The sequence below is a fragment of the Orbicella franksi genome, chromosome 13 (genome assembly GCF_964199315.1).
Source record: "Orbicella franksi chromosome 13, jaOrbFran1.1, whole genome shotgun sequence".
Taxonomy (NCBI): domain Eukaryota; kingdom Metazoa; phylum Cnidaria; class Anthozoa; order Scleractinia; family Merulinidae; genus Orbicella; species Orbicella franksi.
In genome coordinates this window covers 21,600,806-21,626,058 of record NC_138157.1, presented here as the reverse complement: position 1 = coordinate 21,626,058, position 25,253 = coordinate 21,600,806, and the positions used below count along the sequence as shown (strand labels likewise).

The 25,253-nt window shown below is 38.6% G+C and overlaps 2 protein-coding genes and 2 long non-coding RNA genes across 12 annotated transcripts in view; 3 read left to right on the top strand and 1 right to left on the bottom strand.

Annotated features, from left to right (window-relative positions):
- Positions 1–24,751, top strand: part of LOC145466006 (uncharacterized) — a 77,868-nt gene extending 53,117 nt beyond the window's left edge. Inside the window, exon 6 of the transcript XR_014041763.1 lies at positions 24,380–24,751. The gene's annotated coding sequence lies outside the window, so the exon portion shown is untranslated. The remainder of the gene's footprint in view (positions 1–24,379) is intronic.
- Positions 1–25,253, bottom strand: part of LOC145466017 (uncharacterized) — a 160,354-nt gene that overhangs the window by 56,610 nt on the left and 78,491 nt on the right. The window lies entirely within an intron of this gene.
- Positions 1–25,253, top strand: part of LOC145466012 (uncharacterized) — a 64,568-nt gene that overhangs the window by 4,721 nt on the left and 34,594 nt on the right. The window lies entirely within an intron of this gene.
- Positions 1,540–22,401, top strand: LOC145465971 (uncharacterized). 2 transcript variants are annotated; one of them, XM_081449747.1, is made up of 24 exons: positions 1,540–1,987; positions 2,071–2,574; positions 5,906–5,926; positions 6,907–6,980; positions 7,841–7,997; positions 8,178–8,263; positions 8,969–9,017; positions 9,164–9,184; positions 10,165–10,238; positions 11,099–11,255; positions 11,436–11,521; positions 12,227–12,275; positions 12,422–12,442; positions 13,423–13,496; positions 14,357–14,501; positions 14,682–14,767; positions 15,474–15,522; positions 15,669–15,689; positions 16,672–16,745; positions 17,568–17,760; positions 17,955–18,040; positions 18,725–18,773; positions 19,360–22,055; positions 22,254–22,401. In XM_081449747.1, exons 3-23 carry the CDS (start codon positions 5,906–5,908, stop codon positions 19,420–19,422), a joined length of 1,635 nt encoding a protein of 544 aa, XP_081305873.1. In that variant the 5' UTR covers positions 1,540–1,987; positions 2,071–2,574; the 3' UTR covers positions 19,423–22,055; positions 22,254–22,401. The 2 variants fall into 2 exon arrangements, with proteins under 2 accessions (XP_081305873.1, XP_081305872.1); XM_081449746.1 differs by having other exon boundaries at positions 2,071–5,926; positions 19,360–22,401.

Sequence of the window (25,253 nt, the reverse complement as noted above, 5' to 3'; positions counted from 1 at the left end):
GACCACTGAGGGAACAGCTACTCGCCCGAACAATGGAACAATAGGAGGATCGAAATGCACCAATCACAGCCGACCTTTGTGATATAAATGATACCGTGATATCAGTCGACCTTATCGCCTGAAGAAGACTGGCAGTAAGCAGTCGAAACGTCGCGATCTACATCTCAGTGACTACTTCGTGAGACAAACGATAATACACTTTATTATTGCATCTACCACGATGAATAACAACAACCTTTTCCTCGATGTGAATAAAGTTAGTCCCCAGACCTTTCGATCGTGCGTGTTTTGTGCTGTCAAGGCTGCACGCTAACGCCCTGGACCCAGTAGCTGCTCCAATGTCCAACACCTGACATTGTTCCCAAATGCAAAGAAAACTTGTCAAATGAAGTTTTAGACTGCGAGCAGTCTCCCTTTTCCTCGAAAAGCCGTGGGGAAGAACGCAAAACAAGCAAGTGTGTGAGCGTGACTGTGAGCGTGACGTGCGAGCGGGGCTTCTAGGAGCGCAGGCGTCGCACATCACGCTCACAGTCACGCTCGTACACTTACTTGTTTTGCATTTTTCCCCACGGATTTTCGAGGAAAAGAGAGACTGCTCGCGGTCTAATGAAATTTCGGACCAGAAAACAAGAGAAAATAATTTGTCAAAGAAAATTTGCTCCCGTGCAAGTATTTGTCTGATTGGAATCACGTTACTGTTCAGTGCCTGGTAGACCTGTCAATTTCAATTGAGTTGCACGCATACCATGAAGACCTCTTTTTTCATTCAAGTAAAGTGGAATAAAAAGAGACGAAGAAAAAAAAAAAAAGAGAAATTGAACCCAACAATCGAACTCGGAAAGCTGGATTAACTTGCGAGTGTGGAATCCACATGACCAGCGACGACAGCTGTCAAAACAGCCAACAGTTTTGCCACCAAAGCCTAACCCCATCTTTTGACACCTATCTAGAGAAATGCACTACTTGTTGCTTATCTGAAGTTCTATTCTCCTGTAGCTGGATATCTAAGTAATTAAGTGACCGCTCCGCTTAGCTGAAAAGCTACTTCACAGGAAGCCCACTCTTGAAATAACATTAATGTACATTATTAATAAACAAGTACACAAATGAAGATAAGTTTATTAAATTCATGGTCTCTTACTACGTTCACAAGGTTATTAACAATTGTCTTCCTGTGAAGTGAACGGAACGAAATTGTCAGAGATTAGCATTTTAACAACACGCACCAATGACTGTGCCCTAGACTGGAAAGAAAACTATTAAAGAAAAATAGCATATTTGTCGACAGATTAATGTCAATGCTAGAACGACTCTTTCACTTTGGTTTATCTTGGTTTCCACTCGTCATTCAAAAGTGGTGAATAATCCCGAATAATCTAATCTATCTTTAATTAACAATTTATCAACAGAGATCAAGGTCGTAGAACACTATCCCGCATTACTTTTTGTATCTATTTTCGGGTTTAGTTTCAAATGCTTCCTTTACTGATGGCAACAGCATGATGGTATTGGCTAAGTTTGTATGAGGATATGCCAATCTGGTTATCTAATCTAAATAAATAGCTGCACTCTAGAAACTGAATGACAGCGGCAGAGGGCTAAAGACAAAAGGAAATCCAATATGGGGTTATTCATAACCCCAAATAGAGCACGAAAAATACCGAGTGAACCAATCAGGAGAGGACCTTTTGGACCGCATCATCCGATTCACCGCATGATTCGTGCCTGTTTCGTGCCTGATTCCAACTGAAGAAAGCTGGTTTCACTAGCGAATATTCTCACGATAATCTGGTTCTTTTTCCGCATCATGTACTTGTGACATCGATTCGAGATTCGATGGAACTGCTAATGCTACCGTCTACATTGCTAAGAAAAAGACCACCACGATCAAGATGTTATTTCAAACGTACGTAATCACAGGCCGGAAAATGTATTTCAATAAGCCACAGACGCAAACCTTAAGAGAACCGACGCAGTAGACGAGAAGGTAAAGTTGATTTCTTTAGATAGTCAAGTTTAACTTGGCATTAGTTTGACAACATTTGTCCAACAAAAACCTTTCTTTTTCAGTTGTTAGTTTGCGTCACCAATAATCGTCATATCAAATCAAAAGGATGAAACAATTCATTCTGTTCCAAACACCAAGAGCACCGAGACGTTTGACAAGGACACTTAGAACTTGCCAAGCGTAAATGAAGCACGACCGTAACAGACGTTACTCGACACTACGTTAACAACATCCTTCACCCCAACAACGATAATGCAAACAGCGAGGAAAGCCCCGAAATGGATACAGCTCCGCTCTTTCTAAATATGGTGCACGGGTTACCGTTAGAGTTAAATCTTCAAGCTTATTACAAACAAGTGGGCTACATTTGCGACGATGTCCTTTTTGACTGACGACATGCTACGCACTTTCCGCGAAAATGACGGGCTACGCGCGAAATGCAAACTGGGTACTCGCATTGAGCAGAAATATCCAACCATCTTTTCAGTCCCTTTCCAGTTTGGCCTAGCGCGAACGTTTTACACTTCGGGCGAGAACACTGAATTACAAAGGAAGCTTAAAGCAAGGTAAGACCCTAATATAACCAAACTAATGAAATACTGTTCGACAGCCAGTAGTTACTCTCGATTGTACATTTATACCTTTCAAAAGAAACAAAATAAGTTCAACACCGTCGCTTTTGCGGCCGCCATGGTTCAAAAGAACATAACGAGAATTCGTCGCCAAATTCAACCAAACACAACTTCCAGACTCACTTTTCGGTGGTTTCTCACACTAAAAATGAACAAGGCGAATACTACCCGCGGGAAATCCTAGACGTAGCACACGCAAGGAGAAACAACCTTCGTAACGATCGCTGGTTGCAAAGTAGTCATTGTGGTAAACTTATTCGAGACCGCCACTCAGTTTTGTCGAAGGAATCAAACTGAATGAGGGAAAGGACTGAGGGGAAACTGACTGAGGGCAATAGCTTCGGCTGTATTAACAGCTGTTATCAAGGTGCAAGGCTTCCAGTGAAGCATCACAGTTATCATGTACAAAGATCTCCAGGTTTAAAATTAAAAATCAAAACAAGCATATCAAATTTGGTGTTATAATAACAAGTCTTTCAAGACTCGTTTAAGAACTTCGAAAGCATAACCCGGTCTCCGTATACATTGGTAGTCAACAACACAACATTTCACAAGGTGTGAACTGCTCAAGCAATACCTTAACATGTTTAGGAAGCGTTAAGTATTTCCGTAATTAAACGCACGCGCCTCGCTGCATGTGTGTGTTGGCGGTAATAAGGCGTAGAAATAACAATTTTGCCTATCTCAAAACATGCCATGTTTACCTAACTTTTTGCAAACCTCTAATAATCTTGCCATGCAACTGCAATACTAAGCCATACACAACATCACGTTTTAGACTTACTAGCTTATTACGTACATTTACAGATGATTAATTACAGACTGACACCAATTGTAATTTGCAATAATGGCTTGAGTAATCTACACAACAATGTGATACATAATTATCCTTTTGTTCACTATTCAATGACTGTCATCACTTGATTAATATCTTTACTTACGGAAATGCTTTAAATATAAACACTATTATATGGCGATCAAAGTGATATGAAGTCCTACTCAGTCTAGTGAAGCAAGTGGCGATTTTGTGTGTTCTTTTTAGAACAAACAAACAAACAAAACAAAGTGCCACTGCAGTTATTATTTTCCGCCATAACAATATTTGACTGTTACCGAACACAATTTGCGGTCAGCTAGTTCTAGAAGCTGTTATGAACACAGTTTGGTTTGTTTTGAAAGGTTTCGCCTATCGTGACAATTAAGTTAAGAGTCGGAGGTGACAGCAAATATGCCCTTCCACAGAAAAGTAAACCGCAATGACGACAATGAATGAGTGATTTCGATTTGATAATTCCTTTGATAATTAGAATTGCAATTTCTACTTTCTCTCTTTCTATATCCATGATCCTAACTGTGGACATCTGATACGAAATTTAGTTTCTGTTCTTCGCACTTGTTCCATACTCATGGTTTATTGACTATGTGTGAGGTCAAGATGACCGGATATTGGCCAAATTCCTCTGTTAGCCAGTCTTCCTAACGCTGAATAAACTAGACGTGTTTTTAAAAGCTGGTTCGCCTTTTAGGCCTGCCACGTGCTTGGTTATAACGCATGCTCAATCGTAAGTGCACGTGTAATCAGAGGTAATCTAAAGTGGACATTTCTTGGGACTCCCATCACGAAGCTATAGATAAACGGTTCTTCTCACAGATTACGGACCGGTATGCTTTCTTCGTTTATCTTAAGACATAGATATGATTCTCTTTACAAATTACTCAGCTACACCTTAAGAGGCTGTGGTATAGAATTACAATACACAAAATCATACTAATGTATTATACAGCCAAGTCCTTCTATTCAGCCTTAATAATTCAAAACAAAATCCTTGTCATTCTAAAACATTACTCGGGCTATGAAGCATTCCGATGATCCATCGGTCTTTGTATTGTGATAAATAGAGGTGTACATTTGATTCGCTTGGCAACATATCAAGGTTGCCTCTCGCTACATAAAACAGGGCACGAAATTAACTTTTTTTCAAGGAGCCATCTTGCTCCTAAATTTTCTAAAGTGGTCGCCAAGTCCAAAAAGTTAAGAGCCATTTTTTTTTTCAAAAACAAGACGCTTTAGGAAGCGTAACTGGGTTGCATTTATGATAGTGAATATTTCAAAATTGGAAAAAGGAAATGGTAAATTGTATATGTTGCATGGAAACCTAGATATTACAATGGTGCATCTTAGGTTCAGTTAAATGTTATACACAGTGAAATTTCTGCAAAATAGAAGATAGGAAAAAATATGCAAGAATCAAGGAAAAGCTGAAGGTTTTGTCAATGTTGATGTGTTAAACTCAAGCAGTTACCTTTCTCGTTGATGTACTTGTTGTTTAGGCAAAATGACTGCCTCCATTTTAAATGTGGAATTGTAAGGCGTATAACGATTTTACTTAAAAGAGTCTGCACACGAGTCAAGCGGCCCATCAGCACTATGGTTATTTCTGGTTTACTTCTGTAGCATGGAGCAACCAGGAGTATTTCCTGAAGTTTCCACTCTAAAAACTGGCAGCCTAAACAGTCTTCTGGTCGACCAAGAATAGGTTCTTCTCTCGTTCGAAAGGCGCGAAGGAAACAAAGCACACACGCATTATCTTCTGGGTAGCGATTGCGCAATTTAGTCATTTTTCGACGTAGGAGACAGCCCCGTTCGCATTTTATGACTGGGTTCGCCTGCGGCAACCCAGTAATTAAAAACCGGTCGGAAAAGTAGGGACTGTTTTGAGCCCGCAATATGCATTGTTAGCAAAAGGGACATTTCATTTCACAATATAGAACGTAACGTTTGGAAAATCCAAGAAGGCGGATGTTGACCTGTTTGCTTCGTTGCATTCGTGACGATTTTGCTTAACAGACCTCATCGTAAGCACCGATTTATATACCTTAAAAGCTTTATTTACGGGCAAAATACATTAAGGTAAGATATACAAAATCCAAAGAGTTCTGGTCGGCAACTTGGTGACTAATTTTTGAATTTTGGTCGCCAGCTTAGGAGTATTGTGCGACGTCGAACACTCGCGCAACGAGAAACATATTTCCCTTGCGGTGTATACGAAGTTAACCTTACTCTGGCCACGACCGTCTATCACTGAATTAAAATGCACGCTTACGTGTACCGAGTTTGATAGTGCGGCTTTCCTAGCCATATTGTAACTGTGTGAGTTTCATAATTATTTTCGCCATGCAGTCTTCAGTTACTAGACTATAATAAATTACAATAATTATAAATAGGTTTTTGCTGTCATAATCTCGAAAAACTTTCTAATTTCAGATGGCAGATAAAGACAAGAAGGTAAGACGTCAAACACCCCGCTGTTTTCATAAGATAATAGAGACCTTGCACAAAACATGACGGCGACTACAACGACATAAAACTTAATGAGCAGAAAGATGGATCTGCACGAGCATTATGTAACTTTGTACATTTCGTAGCCGTCCTTTGTAAATCAAAAACGTGGTATGATCAATTTACAAGTTTCTGGACAACGTGAACCACTGCGGCTAATTTTTCCAATTTCTATTTTGGAACTGAACGCATTTGCAGCACACTCGACAGGGCCAGCTTTTATACAGATAGACACAATAAATAGATCTACAACCCTGGCAAAATGTCCTGGGAACACTTCACAAAATGACAACTGATGATTCATTATTTTGAAGTGGGAAGACATTCAGCTTTCCGAGCCCCCTCCTACTCTCCCAAAGTAATGTTGGAATAGTGGGTCTACATTGGATGAATTAACATCAAAACTGTGTTGGGGGTGGGGAGGGGAGGGTGGACAGAAATACCATGTGATGGCAAAAGTTCAAAGTATTTCAGGACTTTTGCCGACCAGGATTGTAGATAACTGCGAAATTGTGAGGTAAAATGTACAGTTACTAGTAGGCGTTGTCCTCGCCGTTGCCGTCGTGTATGCGTAAGGTCTCTAACAACCATTTTAGTTTAATCCTATTTTGCGTGAAATGTCAAATCTAGTTCGGTCGACAGTAAATGGAGTTTTCAGTTTAGACCCCATTTAGTGTCTTACAGAGAGGACCAAACTCCTATTGTCCCACCAAATAAGCAGTATTAGCATATCCATCTGCATAATTTCACTAAATAGGGTCGTTCAATCATCAGCAAAGTTGAGTTCTTTCTTCAAACGAGGTACTGATTTTCAAATTAGGTCAACATTAACATCTTCTTAGCATATTTTGTTCAGATTCATTTCTCAACTCATTGACAACTATCAAGATCTAAACAATTTAACATTTTATTTTTTTGGATTCCAGGACAAAGGAGAATTAAGTTCATCAGACGAGGATGAAGGCATTCTCGACGAACAGTTTTCTTGTCTAAGCACCGGGTAAGACAACAGGGCATTTAACCAACCACGACAGCAACGCCGAAGACATTTGAGCTTATCTCTAACCTAGGAACGCAAAAATCTAGTTTCATCAATTTTTCTTATCATTAACAAAGTTTCTCAAAAGACAATTTGTAAGACAGCTGAAAGTTCACGTTACTGTTTTGTAAAGAAAGGAAAAGAGATTTACCAAAATGTAACATACGAGCAGAGCCATTGTACTGCCAGTGTTAAAAACCTTTCGCTTAGCGACGTTCTCATTGCCTTAGCTGGTGTGATTTGCTCATTATGAAGGTCCCTAATGGTAAGACCTTCAGAGTCGAAGCCACGATTGTCAACCGTTATCCCAAAGGTTGGAAGTACTTCATGACCTTTTGTGATACTTCTCAATCAAGAACCCGGAAATTGTTGACTCGACGTGATAGTTTGTCTCCTATGTCTAATCTGATCATATTCTAAAGCTGTGCCTGATTTCTTAACTGAAGGTGTTTTTGATCGCATGTTATAAGAAAACCAAAAACATTTCTTCGCAACTTTGCTTTCTCTCCTATATTTAAAGATTTATATGTCATAATGATACTACAAACAACACTTCCTGCAAACAGAATACTTTTTCGGGCAAGATGAAAATAGCTATAAACCCAAGTCAATACCTGAAATGCTGTCCTTTAAATACAAGATGAAATAAAGAGACCCTGTCTAGGAAGTTAAATTTAAATTCATTCTCGGTTGTTCAAAGGTGGTTTTGTTGCAGCAAGCATCACATTATTTATCATTTCAGGTTTAAAATATCTGTTAACGTTCTATTCACCACAAATATTTGTCATGCATTCCCCTCACTAACATAGTTCCATTGTCAGGCTGAGCGCAAAACAGCCAGAAGAGCAAGCGGAAGGGGAAGAGGACGACGAAACGGAAGAAGACGCGAAAAAGGAAGAAGAAGAGGAAGAAGAAGAGGAGACAGATGAAGAAGAAGAAGAACTTGTAGCTCTAGCACTGGCACAAAATGAAACAGAGGCGAGTGGTTTAGATAATAATCATTAGTAGTTTGTGACAAAAACATGGTGGTAATTCCAAAGCGGCACTATCTGTTAGTTAGAATAAATATACACCAAAGTTACTAACTTTTTACCTGTACATTGCCCTAACAATGGCTCTTTCAAGAATTAAATGTAATATGTTTCTTTTTTTGTTTAGGAGGACGATCCGTTGCCAGGCTGGACAAAATCAGGAAAAAGGATTCATCAATGTTCTGATCCCGGAGGGCGACACAGCCCAGTAGTGTAAGAGATGCATACACTGATTATAAACTACAGTGCATTGTTTGGCAACATATAAAACGAAAACTCTGTTGAAAAGGTGCCGCTGGAAACGCCGATTTAAAAGTCTCAAGGACCTAACACGGATCAGGATGTGAAGGAGGCTCATGGCCGAGTGGTCAAGGGTGTTGGATTTGAAATCTGAAAACTCTGTAGTCCCGAATTCAACTCCTCGCGTGACCGCGTTGTGTAAACAGCCAACTGGTCAGCCTCCCACAAGTTGGGATTCTTAATAGTTTAAGTTCTATTTGCAATATTTGTTTATTTATTTACGGTGTTCCTGATACATTTAGCACTTAAATTAAGTTATTTAATTTTATTTATTTATAAGTGGGGAGCAGTTGGAAATTGTGTGTCTGTATCAACTCAAAGATTCCCAATCACACTTTTCTTTTCTGAATTTACTTGTGATGCAAAGTGGAATAACGAAAAAATTAAAAAAAAAAATACAAAAAAGCCTTCCCTGGTCCCAAAGGTTTTCTTTCTGTTTTCTTCTTATTTGATTGAGGGAGAAAAAACTTCTATAACCAGGTTATTGACAATCATTATTCTCACTGTGGTCTTGGTAGGTGTGGAAGGGAGTCTACCTCTTTTTCATCCGCTATGTCGCGAGATAGTAACAAATTTAAAAAAATAAATGACTCTAGTGTTTTTACTGTCCTGTTACAGGGGTGTTGCTTGCGCGATATTTTACGATGGAGATCCAGGAGATCCTCAGGTGGGTAGTTACAAACTTTTGTTACCTTTCTTTCGAGTTTCATATTTACTTTCGCCATGCAGTCTTCAGTTACTAGACTATAATAAATTGCAATAATTATAAATAGGTTTTTGCTGTCATAATCTCGAAAAACTTTCTAATTTCAGATGGCAGATAAAGACGAGAAGGTAAGACGTCAAACACTCCGCTGTTTTCATAAGATAATAGAGACCTTGCACAAAACATGACGGCGACTACAACGACATAAAACTTAATGAGCACAAAGATGGATCTGCTCGAGCATTATGTAACTTTGTACATTTCGTAGCCGTCCTTTGTAAATCAAAAACGTGGTATGATCAATTTACAAGTTTTTGGACAACGTGGACCACTGCGGCTAATTTTTCCAATTTCTATTTTGGAACTGAACGCATTTGCAGCACACGCGACAGGGTCAGCTTTTATACAGATAGACACAATAAATAGATCTACAATCCTGGCAAAATGTCCTGGGAACACTTCACAAAATGACAACTGATGATTCATTATTTTGAAGTGGGAAGACATTCAGCTTTCCGAGCCTTCTCCTACTCTCCCAAAGTAATGTTGGAATAGTGGGTCTACATTGGATGAATTAACATCAAAACTGTGTTGGGGGTGGGGAGGGGAGGGTGGACAGAAATACCATGTGATGGCAAAAGTTCAAAGTATTTCAGGACTTTTGCCGACCAGGATTGTAGATAACTGCGAAATTGTGAGGTAAAATGTACAGTTACTAGTAGGCGTTGTCCTCGCCGTTGCCGTCGTGTATGCGTAAGGTCTCTAACAACCATTTTAGTTTAATCCTATTTTGCGTGAAATGTCAAATCTAGTTCGGTCGACAGTAAATGGAGTTTTCAGTTTAGACCCCATTTAGTGTCTTACAGAGAGGACCAAACTCCTATTGTCCCACCAAATAAGCAGTATTAGCATATCCATCTGCATAATTTCACTAAATAGGGTCGTTCAATCATCAGCAAAGTTGAGTTCTTTCTTCAAACGAGGTACTGATTTTCAAATTAGGTCAACATTAACATCTTCTTAGCATATTTTGTTCAGATTCATTTCTCAACTCATTGACAACTATCAAGATCTAAACAATTTAACATTTTATTTTTTTGGATTCCAGGACAAAGGAGAATTAAGTTCATCAGACGAGGATGAAGGCATTCTCGACGAACAGTTTTCTTGTCTAAGCACCGGGTAAGACAACAGGGCATTTAACCAACCACGACAGCAACGCCGAAGACATTTGAGCTTATCTCTAACCTAGGAACGCAAAAATCTAGTTTCATCAATTTTTCTTATCATTAACAAAGTTTCTCAAAAGACAATTTGTAAGACAGCTGAAAGTTCACGTTACTGTTTTGTAAAGAAAGGAAAAGAGATTTACCAAAATGTAACATACGAGCAGAGCCATTGTACTGCCAGTGTTAAAAACCTTTCGCTTAGCGACGTTCTCATTGCCTTAGCTGGTGTGATTTGCTCATTATGAAGGTCCCTAATGGTAAGACCTTCAGAGTCGAAGCCACGATTGTCAACCGTTATCCCAAAGGTTGGAAGTACTTCATGACCTTTTGTGATACTTCTCAATCAAGAACCCGGAAATTGTTGACTCGACGTGATAGTTTGTCTCCTATGTCTAATCTGATCATATTCTAAAGCTGTGCCTGATTTCTTAACTGAAGGTGTTTTTGATCGCATGTTATAAGAAAACCAAAAACATTTCTTCGCAACTTTGCTTTCTCTCCTATATTTAAAGATTTATATGTCATAATGATACTACAAACAACACTTCCTGCAAACAGAATACTTTTTCGGGCAAGATGAAAATAGCTATAAACCCAAGTCAATACCTGAAATGCTGTCCTTTAAATACAAGATGAAATAAAGAGACCCTGTCTAGGAAGTTAAATTTAAATTCATTCTCGGTTGTTCAAAGGTGGTTTTGTTGCAGCAAGCATCACATTATTTATCATTTCAGGTTTAAAATATCTGTTAACGTTCTATTCACCACAAATATTTGTCATGCATTCCCCTCACTAACATAGTTCCATTGTCAGGCTGAGCGCAAAACAGCCAGAAGAGCAAGCGGAAGGGGAAGAGGACGACGAAACGGAAGAAGACGCGAAAAAGGAAGAAGAAGAGGAAGAAGAAGAGGAGACAGATGAAGAAGAAGAAGAACTTGTAGCTCTAGCACTGGCACAAAATGAAACAGAGGCGAGTGGTTTAGATAATAATCATTAGTAGTTTGTGACAAAAACATGGTGGTAATTCCAAAGCGGCACTATCTGTTAGTTAGAATAAATATACACCAAAGTTACTAACTTTTTACCTGTACATTGCCCTAACAATGGCTCTTTCAAGAATTAAATGTAATATGTTTCTTTTTTTGTTTAGGAGGACGATCCGTTGCCAGGCTGGACAAAATCAGGAAAAAGGATTCATCAATGTTCTGATCCCGGAGGGCGACACAGCCCAGTAGTGTAAGAGATGCATACACTGATTATAAACTACAGTGCATTGTTTGGCAACATATAAAACGAAAACTCTGTTGAAAAGGTGCCGCTGGAAACGCCGATTTAAAAGTCTCAAGGACCTAACACGGATCAGGATGTGAAGGAGGCTCATGGCCGAGTGGTCAAGGGTGTTGGATTTGAAATCTGAAAACTCTGTAGTCCCGAATTCAACTCCTCGCGTGACCGCGTTGTGTAAACAGCCAACTGGTCAGCCTCCCACAAGTTGGGATTCTTAATAGTTTAAGTTCTATTTGCAATATTTGTTTATTTATTTACGGTGTTCCTGATACATTTAGCACTTAAATTAAGTTATTTAATTTTATTTATTTATAAGTGGGGAGCAGTTGGAAATTGTGTGTCTGTATCAACTCAAAGATTCCCAATCACACTTTTCTTTTCTGAATTTACTTGTGATGCAAAGTGGAATAACGAAAAAATTAAAAAAAAAAATACAAAAAAGCCTTCCCTGGTCCCAAAGGTTTTCTTTCTGTTTTCTTCTTATTTGATTGAGGGAGAAAAAACTTCTATAACCAGGTTATTGACAATCATTATTCTCACTGTGGTCTTGGTAGGTGTGGAAGGGAGTCTACCTCTTTTTCATCCGCTATGTCGCGAGATAGTAACAAATTTAAAAAAATAAATGACTCTAGTGTTTTTACTGTCCTGTTACAGGGGTGTTGCTTGCGCGATATTTTACGATGGAGATCCAGGAGATCCTCAGGTGGGTAGTTACAAACTTTTGTTACCTTTCTTTCGAGTTTCATATTTACTTTCGCCATGCAGTCTTCAGTTACTAGACTATAATAAATTGCAATAATTATAAATAGGTTTTTGCTGTCATAATCTCGAAAAACTTTCTAATTTCAGATGGCAGATAAAGACGAGAAGGTAAGACGTCAAACACTCCGCTGTTTTCATAAGATAATAGAGACCTTGCACAAAACATGACGGCGACTACAACGACATAAAACTTAATGAGCACAAAGATGGATCTGCTCGAGCATTATGTAACTTTGTACATTTCGTAGCCGTCCTTTGTAAATCAAAAACGTGGTATGATCAATTTACAAGTTTTTGGACAACGTGGACCACTGCGGCTAATTTTTCCAATTTCTATTTTGGAACTGAACGCATTTGCAGCACACGCGACAGGGTCAGCTTTTATACAGATAGACACAATAAATAGATCTACAATCCTGGCAAAATGTCCTGGGAACACTTCACAAAATGACAACTGATGATTCATTATTTTGAAGTGGGAAGACATTCAGCTTTCCGAGCCTTCTCCTACTCTCCCAAAGTAATGTTGGAATAGTGGGTCTACATTGGATGAATTAACATCAAAACTGTGTTGGGGGTGGGGAGGGGAGGGTGGACAGAAATACCATGTGATGGCAAAAGTTCAAAGTATTTCAGGACTTTTGCCGACCAGGATTGTAGATAACTGCGAAATTGTGAGGTAAAATGTACAGTTACTAGTAGGCGTTGTCCTCGCCGTTGCCGTCGTGTATGCGTAAGGTCTCTAACAACCATTTTAGTTTAATCCTATTTTGCGTGAAATGTCAAATCTAGTTCGGTCGACAGTAAATGGAGTTTTCAGTTTAGACCCCATTTAGTGTCTTACAGAGAGGACCAAACTCCTATTGTCCCACCAAATAAGCAGTATTAGCATATCCATCTGCATAATTTCACTAAATAGGGTCGTTCAATCATCAGCAAAGTTGAGTTCTTTCTTCAAACGAGGTACTGATTTTCAAATTAGGTCAACATTAACATCTTCTTAGCATATTTTGTTCAGATTCATTTCTCAACTCATTGACAACTATCAAGATCTAAACAATTTAACATTTTATTTTTTTGGATTCCAGGACAAAGGAGAATTAAGTTCATCAGACGAGGATGAAGGCATTCTCGACGAACAGTTTTCTTGTCTAAGCACCGGGTAAGACAACAGGGCATTTAACCAACCACGACAGCAACGCCGAAGACATTTGAGCTTATCTCTAACCTAGGAACGCAAAAATCTAGTTTCATCAATTTTTCTTATCATTAACAAAGTTTCTCAAAAGACAATTTGTAAGACAGCTGAAAGTTCACGTTACTGTTTTGTAAAGAAAGGAAAAGAGATTTACCAAAATGTAACATACGAGCAGAGCCATTGTACTGCCAGTGTTAAAAACCTTTCGCTTAGCGACGTTCTCATTGCCTTAGCTGGTGTGATTTGCTCATTATGAAGGTCCCTAATGGTAAGACCTTCAGAGTCGAAGCCACGATTGTCAACCGTTATCCCAAAGGTTGGAAGTACTTCATGACCTTTTGTGATACTTCTCAATCAAGAACCCGGAAATTGTTGACTCGACGTGATAGTTTGTCTCCTATGTCTAATCTGATCATATTCTAAAGCTGTGCCTGATTTCTTAACTGAAGGTGTTTTTGATCGCATGTTGTATGAAAACCAAAAACATTTCTTCGCAACTTTGCTTTCTCTCCTACATTTAAAGATTTATATGTCATAATGATACTACAAACAACACTTCCTGCAAACAGAATACTTTTTCGGGCAAGATGAAAATAGCTATAAACCCAAGTCAATACCTGAAATGCTGTCCTTTAAATACAAGATGAAATAAAGAGACCCTGTCTAGGAAGTTAAATTTAAATTCATTCTCGGTTGTTCAAAGGTGGTTTTGTTGCAGCAAGCATCACATTATTTATCATTTAAGGTTTAAAATATCTGTTAACGTTCTATTCACCACAAATATTTGTCATGCATTCCCCTCACTAACATAGTTCCATTGTCAGGCTGAGCGCAAAACAGCCAGAAGAGCAAGCGGAAGGGGAAGAGGACGACGAAACGGAAGAAGACGCGAAAAAGGAAGAAGAAGAGGAAGAAGATGAAGAAGAAGAAGAGCTTGTAGCTCTAGCACTGGCACAAAATGAAACAGAGGCGAGTGGTTTAGATAATAATCATTAGTAGTTTGTGACAAAAACATGGTGGTAATTCCAAAGCGGCACTATCTGTTAGTTAGAATAAATATACACCAAAGTTACTAACTTTTTACCTGTACATTGCCCTAACAATGGCTTTTTCAAGAATTAAATGTAATATGTTTCTTTTTTTGTTTAGGAGGACGATCCGTTGCCAGGCTGGACAAAATCAGGAAAAAGGATTCATCAATGTTCTGATCCCGGAGGGCGACACAGCCCAGTAGTGTAAGAGATGCATACACTGATTATAAACTACAGTGCATTGTTTGGCAACATATAAAACGAAAACTCTGTTGAAAAGGTGCCGCTGGAAACGCCGATTTAAAAGTCTCAAGGACCTAACACGGATCAGGATGTGAAGGAGGCTCATGGCCGAGTGGTCAAGGGTGTTGGATTTGAAATCTGAAAACTCTGTAGTCCCGAATTCAACTCCTCGCGTGACCGCGTTGTGTAAACAGCCAACTGGTCAGCCTCCCACAAGTTGGGATTCTTAATAGTTTAAGTTCTGTTTGCAATATTTGTTTATTTATTTACGGTGTTCCTGATACATTTAGCACTTAAATTAAGTTATTTAATTTTATTTATTTATAAGTGGGGGGCAGTTGGAAATTGTGTGTCTGTATCAACTCAAAGATTCCCAATCACACTTTTCTTTTCTGAATTTACTTGTGATGCAAAGTGGAATAACGAAAAAATTAAAAAAAAAAAATACAAAAAAGCCTTCCCTGGTCCCAAAGGTTTTCTTTCTGTTTTCTTCTTATTTGATTGAGGGAGAAAAAACTTCTATAACCAGGTTATTGACAATCATTATTCTCACTGTGGTCTTGGTAGGTGTGGAAGGGAGTCTACCTCTTTTTCATCCGCTATGTCGCGAGATAGTAACAAATTTAAAAAAATAAATGACTCTAGTGTTTTTACTGTCCTGTTACAGGGGTGTTGCTTGCGCGATATTTTACGAAGGAGATCCAGGAGATCCTCAGGTGGGTAGTTACAAACTTTTGTTACCTTTCTTTCGAGTTTCATATTTACTTTCGCCATGCAGTCTTCAGTTACTAGACTATAATAAATTGCAATAATTATAAATAGGTTTTTGCTGTCATAATCTCGAAAAACTTTCTAATTTCAGATGGCAGATAAAGACGAGAAGGTAAGACGTCAAACACTCCGCTGTTTTCATAAGATAATAGAGACCTTGCACAAAACATGACGGCGACTACAACGACATAAAACTTAATGAGCACAAAGATGGATCTGCTCGAGCATTATGTAACTTTGTACATTTCGTAGCCGTCCTTTGTAAATCAAAAACGTGGTATGATCAATTTACAAGTTTTTGGACAACGTGGACCACTACGGCTAATTTTTCCAATTTCTATTTTGGAACTGAACGCATTTGCAGCACAGTCGACAGGGTCAGCTTTTATACAGATAGACACAATAAATAGATCTACAACCCTGGCAAAATGTCCTGGGAACACTTGACAAAATGACAACTGGTGATTCATTATTTTAAAGTGGGAAGACATTCAGCTTTCCGAGCCTTCTCCTACTCTCCCAAAGTAATGTTGGAATAGTGGGTCTACATTGGATGAATTAACATCAAAATTGTGTTGGGGGTGGGGAGGGGAGGGTGGACAGAAATACCATGTGATGGCAAAAGTTCAAAGTATTTCAGGACTTTTGCCGACCAGGATTGTAGATAACTGCGAAATTGTGAAGTGAAATATACAGTTACTAGTAGGCCTTGTCCTCGCCGTTGCCGTCGTGTATGCGTAAGGTCTCTAATAAAACCATTTTAGTTTAATCCTATTTTGTGTGAAAAGTCAAATCTAATTCGGTCGACAGTAAATGGAGTTTTCAGTTTAGACCCATTTAGTGTCTAAAAGAGAGAACCAAATTCCTATTGTCCCACCAAATAAGCAGTATTAGCATAATCCATCTGCATAATTTCACTTAATAGGTTCGTTAAATCATCAGCAAAGTTGAGTTCTTTCTTCAAACGAGGTACTGATTTTCAAATTAGGTCAACATTAACATTTTCTTAGCATATTTTGTTCAAATTCATTTCTCAACTCATTGACAACTATCAAGATCTAAACAATTTCACATCTTATTTTTTTGGATTCCAGGACAAAGGAAAATTAAGTTCATCAGACGAGGATGAAGGCATTCTCGAGGAACAGTTTTCTTGTCTAAGCACCGGGTAAGATAACAGGGCATTTAACCAACCACGACAGCAACGCCGAAGACATTTAAGTTTATCTCTAACCTACGAACGCAAAAATCTAGTTTCATCAATTTTTCTTATCATTAACAGAATTTCTCAAAAGACAATTTGTAAGACAGCTGAAAGTTCACGCTACTGTTTTGAAAAGAAAGGAAAAGAGATGTACCAAAATGTAACATACGAGCAGAGCCATTGTACTGCCAGTGTTAAAAACCTTTTGGTCATTAAGAAGGTCCCTAATGGTAAGACCTTCAGAGACGAAGCCACGATTGTCAACCGTTATCCCAAAGGTTGGACGTACTTCATAACCTTTTGAGATACTTCTGAATCAAGAACCCGGAAATCGTTGACTCGACGTGATAGTTTGTCTGCTATGTCTAATCTGATCATATTCTAAAGCTGTGCCTGATTTCTTAACTGAAGGTGTTTTTGATCGCATGTTGTATGCAAAAAAGAGAAACATTTCTTTGCAACTTTGCTTCCTCTTTTACATTTAAAGATTTATATGTCATAATGATACTACAAACAACACTTCCTTCAAACAGAATACTTTTTCGGGCAAGAAGAAAATAGTTCTAAACCCAAGTCAATACCTGAAATGCTGTCCTTTAAATACAAGATGAGATAGAGACCCTGTCTTGGAAGTTAAATTTAAATTCATTCTCGGTTGTTCAAAGGCGGTTTTGTTGGAGCAAGCATCACATTATTTATCATTTAAGGCTTAAAATATCCGTTAACGTTCTATTCACCATAAATATTTGTCATGCATTCCCCTTACTAACATAGTTCCATTGTCAGGCTGAGCGGAAAACAGCCAGAAGAGGAAACGGAAGGGGAAGAGGACGACGAAACGGAAGAAAACGCGAAAAAGGAAGAAGAAGAGGAAGAAGAAGAGGAAGAAGAAGAGGAAGAAGAAGAGGAAGAAGAAGAGGAGGAAGATGAAGAAGAAGAAGAACTTGTAGCCCTAGCACTGGCACAAAATGAAACAGAGGCGAGTGGTCTAGATAATAATCATTAGTTGTTTGTGACAAAAACCTGGTGGTAATTCCAAAGCGGCACTGTCTGTGAGTTATCTAACTTTTAGAATAAATATACACCAAAGTTACTAACTTTTTACCTGTACATTGCCTTAACAATGGCTCTTTTAAGAATTAAATGCAATATCTTTTTGTTGTTGTTGTTTAGGAGGACGATCCGTTGCCAGGCTGGACAAAATCAGGAAGAAGGATTCATCAATGCTCTGATCCCGAAGGGCGACACAGCCCAGTAGTGTAAGAGATGCATACACAATGGTTATAAACTACAGTGCATTGTTTGGCAACATATAAAACAAAAACTCTGTTGAAAAGGTGCAGCTGCAAACGCCTATTTAAAAGTCTCAAGGACCTAAAACAGGATGTGAAGGTGGCGCATGGCCGAGTGGTTAAGGGTGCTGGTTTTGAAATGTCCCGAATTCAACTCCTCGACCGCGTTGTGTAAATAGCCAACTGGTCAGCCTCCTGCCAGTTGGGAATCTTAATAGTTTAAGTTCTATTTGCAATATTTGTTTATTTATTTACAGTGTTCCTAATACATTTGGCACTTAAATTAAGTTATTTATTGTTATTTATTTACTTATAAGTGGGGGCAGTTGTAAATTGTGTGTTTGCATCAACTCAAAGATTCCCAATTACACTTTTCTTTTCTGAATTTACTTGTGATGCAAAGTAGAATAACGAAAAAGTTTTTAAAAAATACAGAAAAGCATTCCTGGTCCCAAAGGTTTTCTTTCTGTTTTCTTCTTATTTGATCGAAAGAGAAAAAAACTTCTATAACCAGGTTATTGACGATCATTATTCTCACTGTGGTCTTGGTAGGTGTGGAAGGGAGTCTCCCTCTTTTTCATCCGCTATGTCGCGAGATAGTGACAAATTTAAAAAATAAATGACTCTAGTGTTTTTAATGTCCTGTTACAGAGGTGTTGCTTGCCCGATATTATACGAAGGAGATCCAGGAGATCCTCAGGTGGGTAGTTACAAACTTTTGTTACCTTTCTTTCGAGCCAGAATATGACTTTAACAACAAATGCTGTAGTGTACCAGCCTGATTTTACTGTACAGTAGATGATTAAAACTAAACGCAAGACAATTTCAGGCAAAAATTACAAAACATCCTAAATCTCTTCAGCTTTTTAAAAGTGTTCGCAAGGAAAAAATCCCTGGGGTGGTAGTGTTGAAAACATATATCAAATTAAAAAAAAATTAGCCAGAATCCTTACTTACTGGAACTTCAAATGAACCCGAACGATTACGTGACAAATATCAAGCATTACAAGGCTAATGGAAAAAAAAACGCATTGACTTCAGAAAGCATTGCCATGTTTAGAGGGAAGGTACAGGCTCCCATAAATTTTTTGGGGGGATTTTTCTATCAACGATCTTTGTGCGGTTTTGTTACAGAAACATGACAGTACTTATCTTTTGCTCAGTTTGCATAATTATAATTGCTAATAAGCACAGTAGTGAGAATTTAATCAATACCGACAATGCTAGAAAACAAAAATACTGATTCACTTTACATGTTAAACTTTGTTTAAATTTTTCTACTACAGGAGCCTGATGTGGATGCAGCAATCTTAATATTTATAATAATGTATCTCATATTCAAGATGTAAATAAATTTGCTTTCTTTCCTAGTTCACGTTGTCATGTGTTTTTGGGCATATGCTTTAGTACTACGAATAGCAAACAAAGATTATTAGTGCGCGTTCGACCCCTTCAATAGCTTGAACGATTTCATTAGCCGACATTCAACCCTTATTTATTGCTAAAATTACCCTTTTTTATATGTATTACTCTTCGTTGGCTGTAGGTGATTTTATTCAGAACACAAAGTAAGGAGTGACTGGATACCCGAAGTTTTACTGGCAGTTATAATATCATAATGATAAAGCGTAGCATTTTCCTGTTGATTTAATTTCCTTGGTTTATGGTTAACAAGAAAGGATTCACTCTATAAACCACGATTTGTTTAGAGTGGAGTTGATATGCCGGGAGACAATTTCCAAAGATGAAAAATAAAATATCTATATTTGCCTTCAAACTTCACACAAAGAAACTTCTTTGTGAAGGTGCAAATCTTCTACATATAGTGTTCTAAGCAGCTAAAAGCACGAATATTTGCAATCGCGTGCTCGTTTGATGTAAACAAACTACGTGCTACTAGCGAGTGATTCGAATCGGCTGTGATCTTTTCAACGCCTGGCTAAGGTTTGCTTTGCTGGTAAATAGAAGAACACAGTATTTGCATTGCTGTTTTTTGATACTTGTTTCAGGCTTGCTTTTATAGATCTTAGCTTTTAAGGTTCCAACTAGGCTGGACTTGGACTGAGTCAGTGTGTCGCAACTAAATCGAGAAGCCACTGAAATTCAGCTGTTCCCACAGTTCAACACCCCAAAGCCAAATCCCTTCAAAGTTGTGTTCTTGAGCGAAATCAAAATAATTGCCCAAGTTATACAGCAAATGCTCATCATCTTGCATCTCGGACCACGTTAAAGTTGATTTGCACGGTTCAGAAGTGGCACATATTTCACTCAAGCTTTGATACGTTAAATGAAATTTCTAAACATTGGCTTCAAATGGGAAACTAACTGACACATACTTGCCAAGAAATATCCACGGGCCAGTGTCCACGTTACCCTGAACCAGCGGTTCGCGTGATGCATAAAAAAATGTGACGTCATTGGTCGATAAGTGATGAACAAAAAGACTGAAGCGTTGGGTTTAGCACTTACGCGACTCACACGCGAGAAAACACGCAAGTGTGCGCGTGGCGTTCCACAAACACAATAGTTCTGTATTGACGTCTTTAGCGATTCGGAGGACAGGACTCATGTAGCCTGTCGTGCGCCTGAATTCGAAATGAAACCTTAGATGATTCGCGCAGAAAAAAAGATCGTCTATACTTTAATAACTTGTCCCACCAAATTACTGCTAAAAAGAGGTATTATAAGACAACGTTGACGCGACAGTAATGTGACCACTCAAGTCAACACACGACCAGCCGCTTCAAAGTGTGTGACACGGATATTTGTACGAGATAAACTACGAAAATATAATTCAAGTGTACATTCAGTGTCGGCACGAGATAAAGTGAGATTTCGTTGTCAAAGATAAGTATTACAAGAGTACAATCGCGATATGAGTTTACGGCTATGGTCTTTGATAAGCATGTTTATTGACCGACACGAGTTGTTCATTAATATGCAAAAGGAAGGTCTACGTTCTCCGCTTTGTTAACGGTTTAGTTATCTGGCTGTCAACACATATCAAGAGATGCAGTGTACACCAACACAAGCTTCACCACTGTATAAAAAAACGCGCCGTCATTAGTGGAGGGATTATAAGCCCTTGAGCCATTGAGTAACAGAGGAAGTACATTCACTCTCGGTACTTATCCCTTGGCAGTTTTCCTTAATTTTGTACTCATTTAATTGCCTCTCCGATCTGCTTTATGCTGAATCATAAGTCAATCGGTCCCTTGCTTATTGTTTGCTATATGACTCATTTTCAGGGCAAAAACCCCGCATTCTAAAATTCAATGTCATGCAAATTGCTGGTAAAAATCCCTCATCCTGCATATATTAAAATCTAAAATAGGGCTTTGTCCCAGATAAATCGGCTTCCAATAAAGAACTAAACAAACACAAATATATTGTGCTCAATTCTTGAAGCCCAAAGGACGAGCTTTTGATCTATTGCAGGTCTTTGCCAAGCTTGGTAAATGAAAAGTCAACTACCCGTTAACCGGCTTTCCAAATTTAAAACGAGACGTCATGTTGTTTACAAAAATTTAAGTCCGCCCACGCAAAACCCCAAACATTATTTTCGTTTCAGTTTCTACATCGAGTCATGCAAAATTACTAATAAAAGCTTAAAACACCACCACTCGGTAATCAAAACGCCCGAGACATATCACAACTTAATCTCGCCAGTAAATCGAAGACAGTCAACAACCGAGTTTGAACCGCAACCTAAAGTTACGTTAACCGATTACAACGCAATTGGCATAACAAACGTTCTAACAAAACTTGCCTCGGCAGATCCCGTTTTAAAACAAAGGGGTCTATCCCGCCATATTCGACAATTTAATATTCACTTCAATATTCAAGTTCCCATTTGACTTCTACTTGTGTCAAGTCATGTTCTCTGGCTGATCTCTGGCACAAACGTTATACGGGCTACAATACGCTCTACACCATTACCGCAAGTCTACACGAGAGCGTGCAAAATGACAACAAAACGGAGGTAAGTCAATTACCAAAACAGCGACAAACAAATTGACATAAAAGTTCCTCAGAACTTTCAGCTGGAGTTAAGTTCAAAACTCGTTTGTCCTCTTAAATGGATGTACCTCTATATGCAAAAGGAATCAATAATTTCTTACAATATTTCATTTTCGTGTCAAAGATTTTAAAATGATGAGCATTTTTTTCCTTGCTGCAGTATCCAAGATGGATGGTTTATTTGGGTCAAGGAAACACGAGTGCGGACTGGAATGATATTACGATTAACAACCATTCCAAACCTCAGACACGAGGATGTGTGCTAGACCGTAATATTGACCGGATTGAACAACAAAATACACAGAATGACACCTTCGCACTAACAACAACCTAACCAGCTTTGAACGTTTTTGCAGACGAAAGAACAGAATGACAGACGTTAAAAATTGACAACAGATGAAAGAGAGTTAGTATGGATTAGACAGAACGTTGTCGAAGAAGTGGACATGCTTTAGACAAACTTAGACGATTTTTTAAAGCCTCGTCACGCGACGATTGACGTGACGACCGTCGTGACGACCGTCGTGACGACCCAGAGAACACTGCACATTCCGTTGCCTGGATATGTAATTTACATGTACAACTTGAACTGGCAAAATGTTTCTCAATCCAGTCAACATTTAAGACTAAAGAATAAAGACTAAAGGCTCTCCAGCATTCTCCTCCTTTTTGGAATGAACCTGTCAATCAGCCTCCTAACCAACCTTTATTTGGGCTCGTCACGCAATCAGCTTACTGACGTCACACAGGACAAGATACAATTACAAATAAGGTAAAGTGTATATGCAATTACGTTAATAAATGTATTTTCCCAGCTGTTTACCCAATGCAATAGGGACTTGTTACCGAACAAAAACGTGGCAAATAATTTAATTAGAAAGATTCAAGTACGCTGACAGCTTGTAATCATAGGTTTTCACAACGTCAGAAAAATAGTCGTAAAATGGGCCCCCGTGGGACGAAGATTTAGAGAAATCTGTAAGGTGGTTTTGGACTACAACGACAATAATTTTTTTTGCCAAGGATTTTGCTTGGTCTCTACAATTACTTATTAAAATAGTCTATCTTTCAATAAATTTGAGTTAATTTACCTCAGCTTTTTCGGATAGTAAATACTGTGTAAAGTTAAGGATGCATGGTTACGACCCAAAATATTGAATTTCGAACTAATGCGTTGTGGCACCACAAAACAATATTGCAGAATTTTCGTAAAATCGGTCAGCCATTACAATGGTTATCTCTGTCAGCGATTGAGTTATTTGGGGCAAACTTTTAGCTTCAAGTAAAGCCGTGTCATTTTCAAGTTTGTTTTCTTGGTAACAATTGATTTGCCATGGCCTATTTTCCCCCCAAAAATACTTCATTTAGCAAATTAAAATGGAAGACGTCGATCAGTATTTATTTAGTGCACCTGCCATGTTAAGATCGTAGGCGAAACCCCAGAATGTTTGCCGGTATCAAAACTTAACGCGCTTCGTTTTCATAATGGTCCAATAGAGTGCATTAATTTAATACTACTCATTTCTTTGTTACCTTTGAATTACAAAAATAGCAAAAATACTACTGGAAAAAACATCATTATTTTTACACTGCTAATTATTACCTGAACTTCGACGTCGGGAGGCTTAACTCTACTTAAAGCCGATTAATTGCTGCTTGAAAAAGAGAAACCGTATCTACACCATAAGGGGCTTTCAAGTTTCCCTAATTGTTTCCCTAATCGTGCAAGATTCAAATGTCAAAAGAGTTTTGGACTGTCTAGCACGTACCAGATCCTGGCTAAAAGTCGGAACACAACGCGACCAGCCAAACGGCCGGCGACAATAGACTCCACACGAAAATACTCTCTATTCCTGTAGCTGTTTTTGTAACCACATGTCGCGTGTCATTGTCGTAAACCCAAACCAGTCATCTTATCTTATCCAGAATATAAGCGTCTTCACTGGCTGAAAGCAGCGAAAGCATGATTTCTTTTGTCTTAACCACCAATCGTCGACAGCTCTGATCACGTGAACAAAGCGTAGTAACAGTTGCACGTGCGTTGTGCAGGTTAGTTCCCAGTTCGGCTTCACGTCTTCTTGCTGAAATCACGCTAACTTCTGTAGTTTTTCTTCCCCGACTTCGGATAAGGTAGGCGTTAATCAACATTGCTTCACATCTAGGTCTCCAAAAACGTCCGAAACTCACAAGATGGCGCGCTTGTTTGCCTCGCTACAAGGCGGACGAGAGCTCGTCTAGATGCAAATGTCATTTCGTAGAGAGAGATCATTTTGCACTGATTAACAGGTACTTTTTGGGTAGTCGAGCTCCTCGGAAAATGTACTATAGCCGTATATTTCAATTACTCGGTAAAAGCATTGCTTCAGTCATTTTTTGATGGTCCTAAAAAGCTAGCAAATTATGTCAAAGGAACGCTTACGACGGGCGAGTGCTTTACATTACATGTGGAAAGGATTATCAGTCTTGTTGGAGCATTCAGATGCAATCGCGGGCTGTTTCTTGTTATTTAAAGCCTTATAAGAAACGAATCACTGTAAAACCAAGAACTATAGAGCCTTAGCATCACATAGATGTGAAAACGTAACATCATTAACACCCATCACACTACGCATGCCATAAACATTTCACTGAATTTGCATTCGTGCAGACGAAGACATTTACCCTATTTAACATTACCGACTTTTTCTAATTTTGCAGGGATCTGAACAAGAGATGGCAGGAAATGTAAGTAAGAAACACGTCAACAAATATAAACAAACTTTCAGTCTTCTGCTAATACTCGAACGGATACAAGTACTCAAAATTACTGCGCTTCCAAATCTTAAAAAAGTTCGTGCTATTTCATTATTGTAACGAGAAAGACCGATATTATCTCCTTTACTGTTTGTTTTTAGGCTTCTCGTCCCCTCCTTCTAAACCCATTCTATCTATTTCTTCAATTTGTTTGCACATCCAATTGTTATGATCAATACAATTTCATTGTAGAGCACGAAAATCCGTTTATAAATTAATGTTGCTCGCTTACTGAACAGAGCACCACAAACCTTATGCTAACATGGATTCTCTTTACTTTTTTTTTTCAGCGCGAGTATACCAGGTAAATAACGCCTTTCCTACTACTTTGCTGCTATCTAAATATTCATTTTGCCAGTCTGAAAGC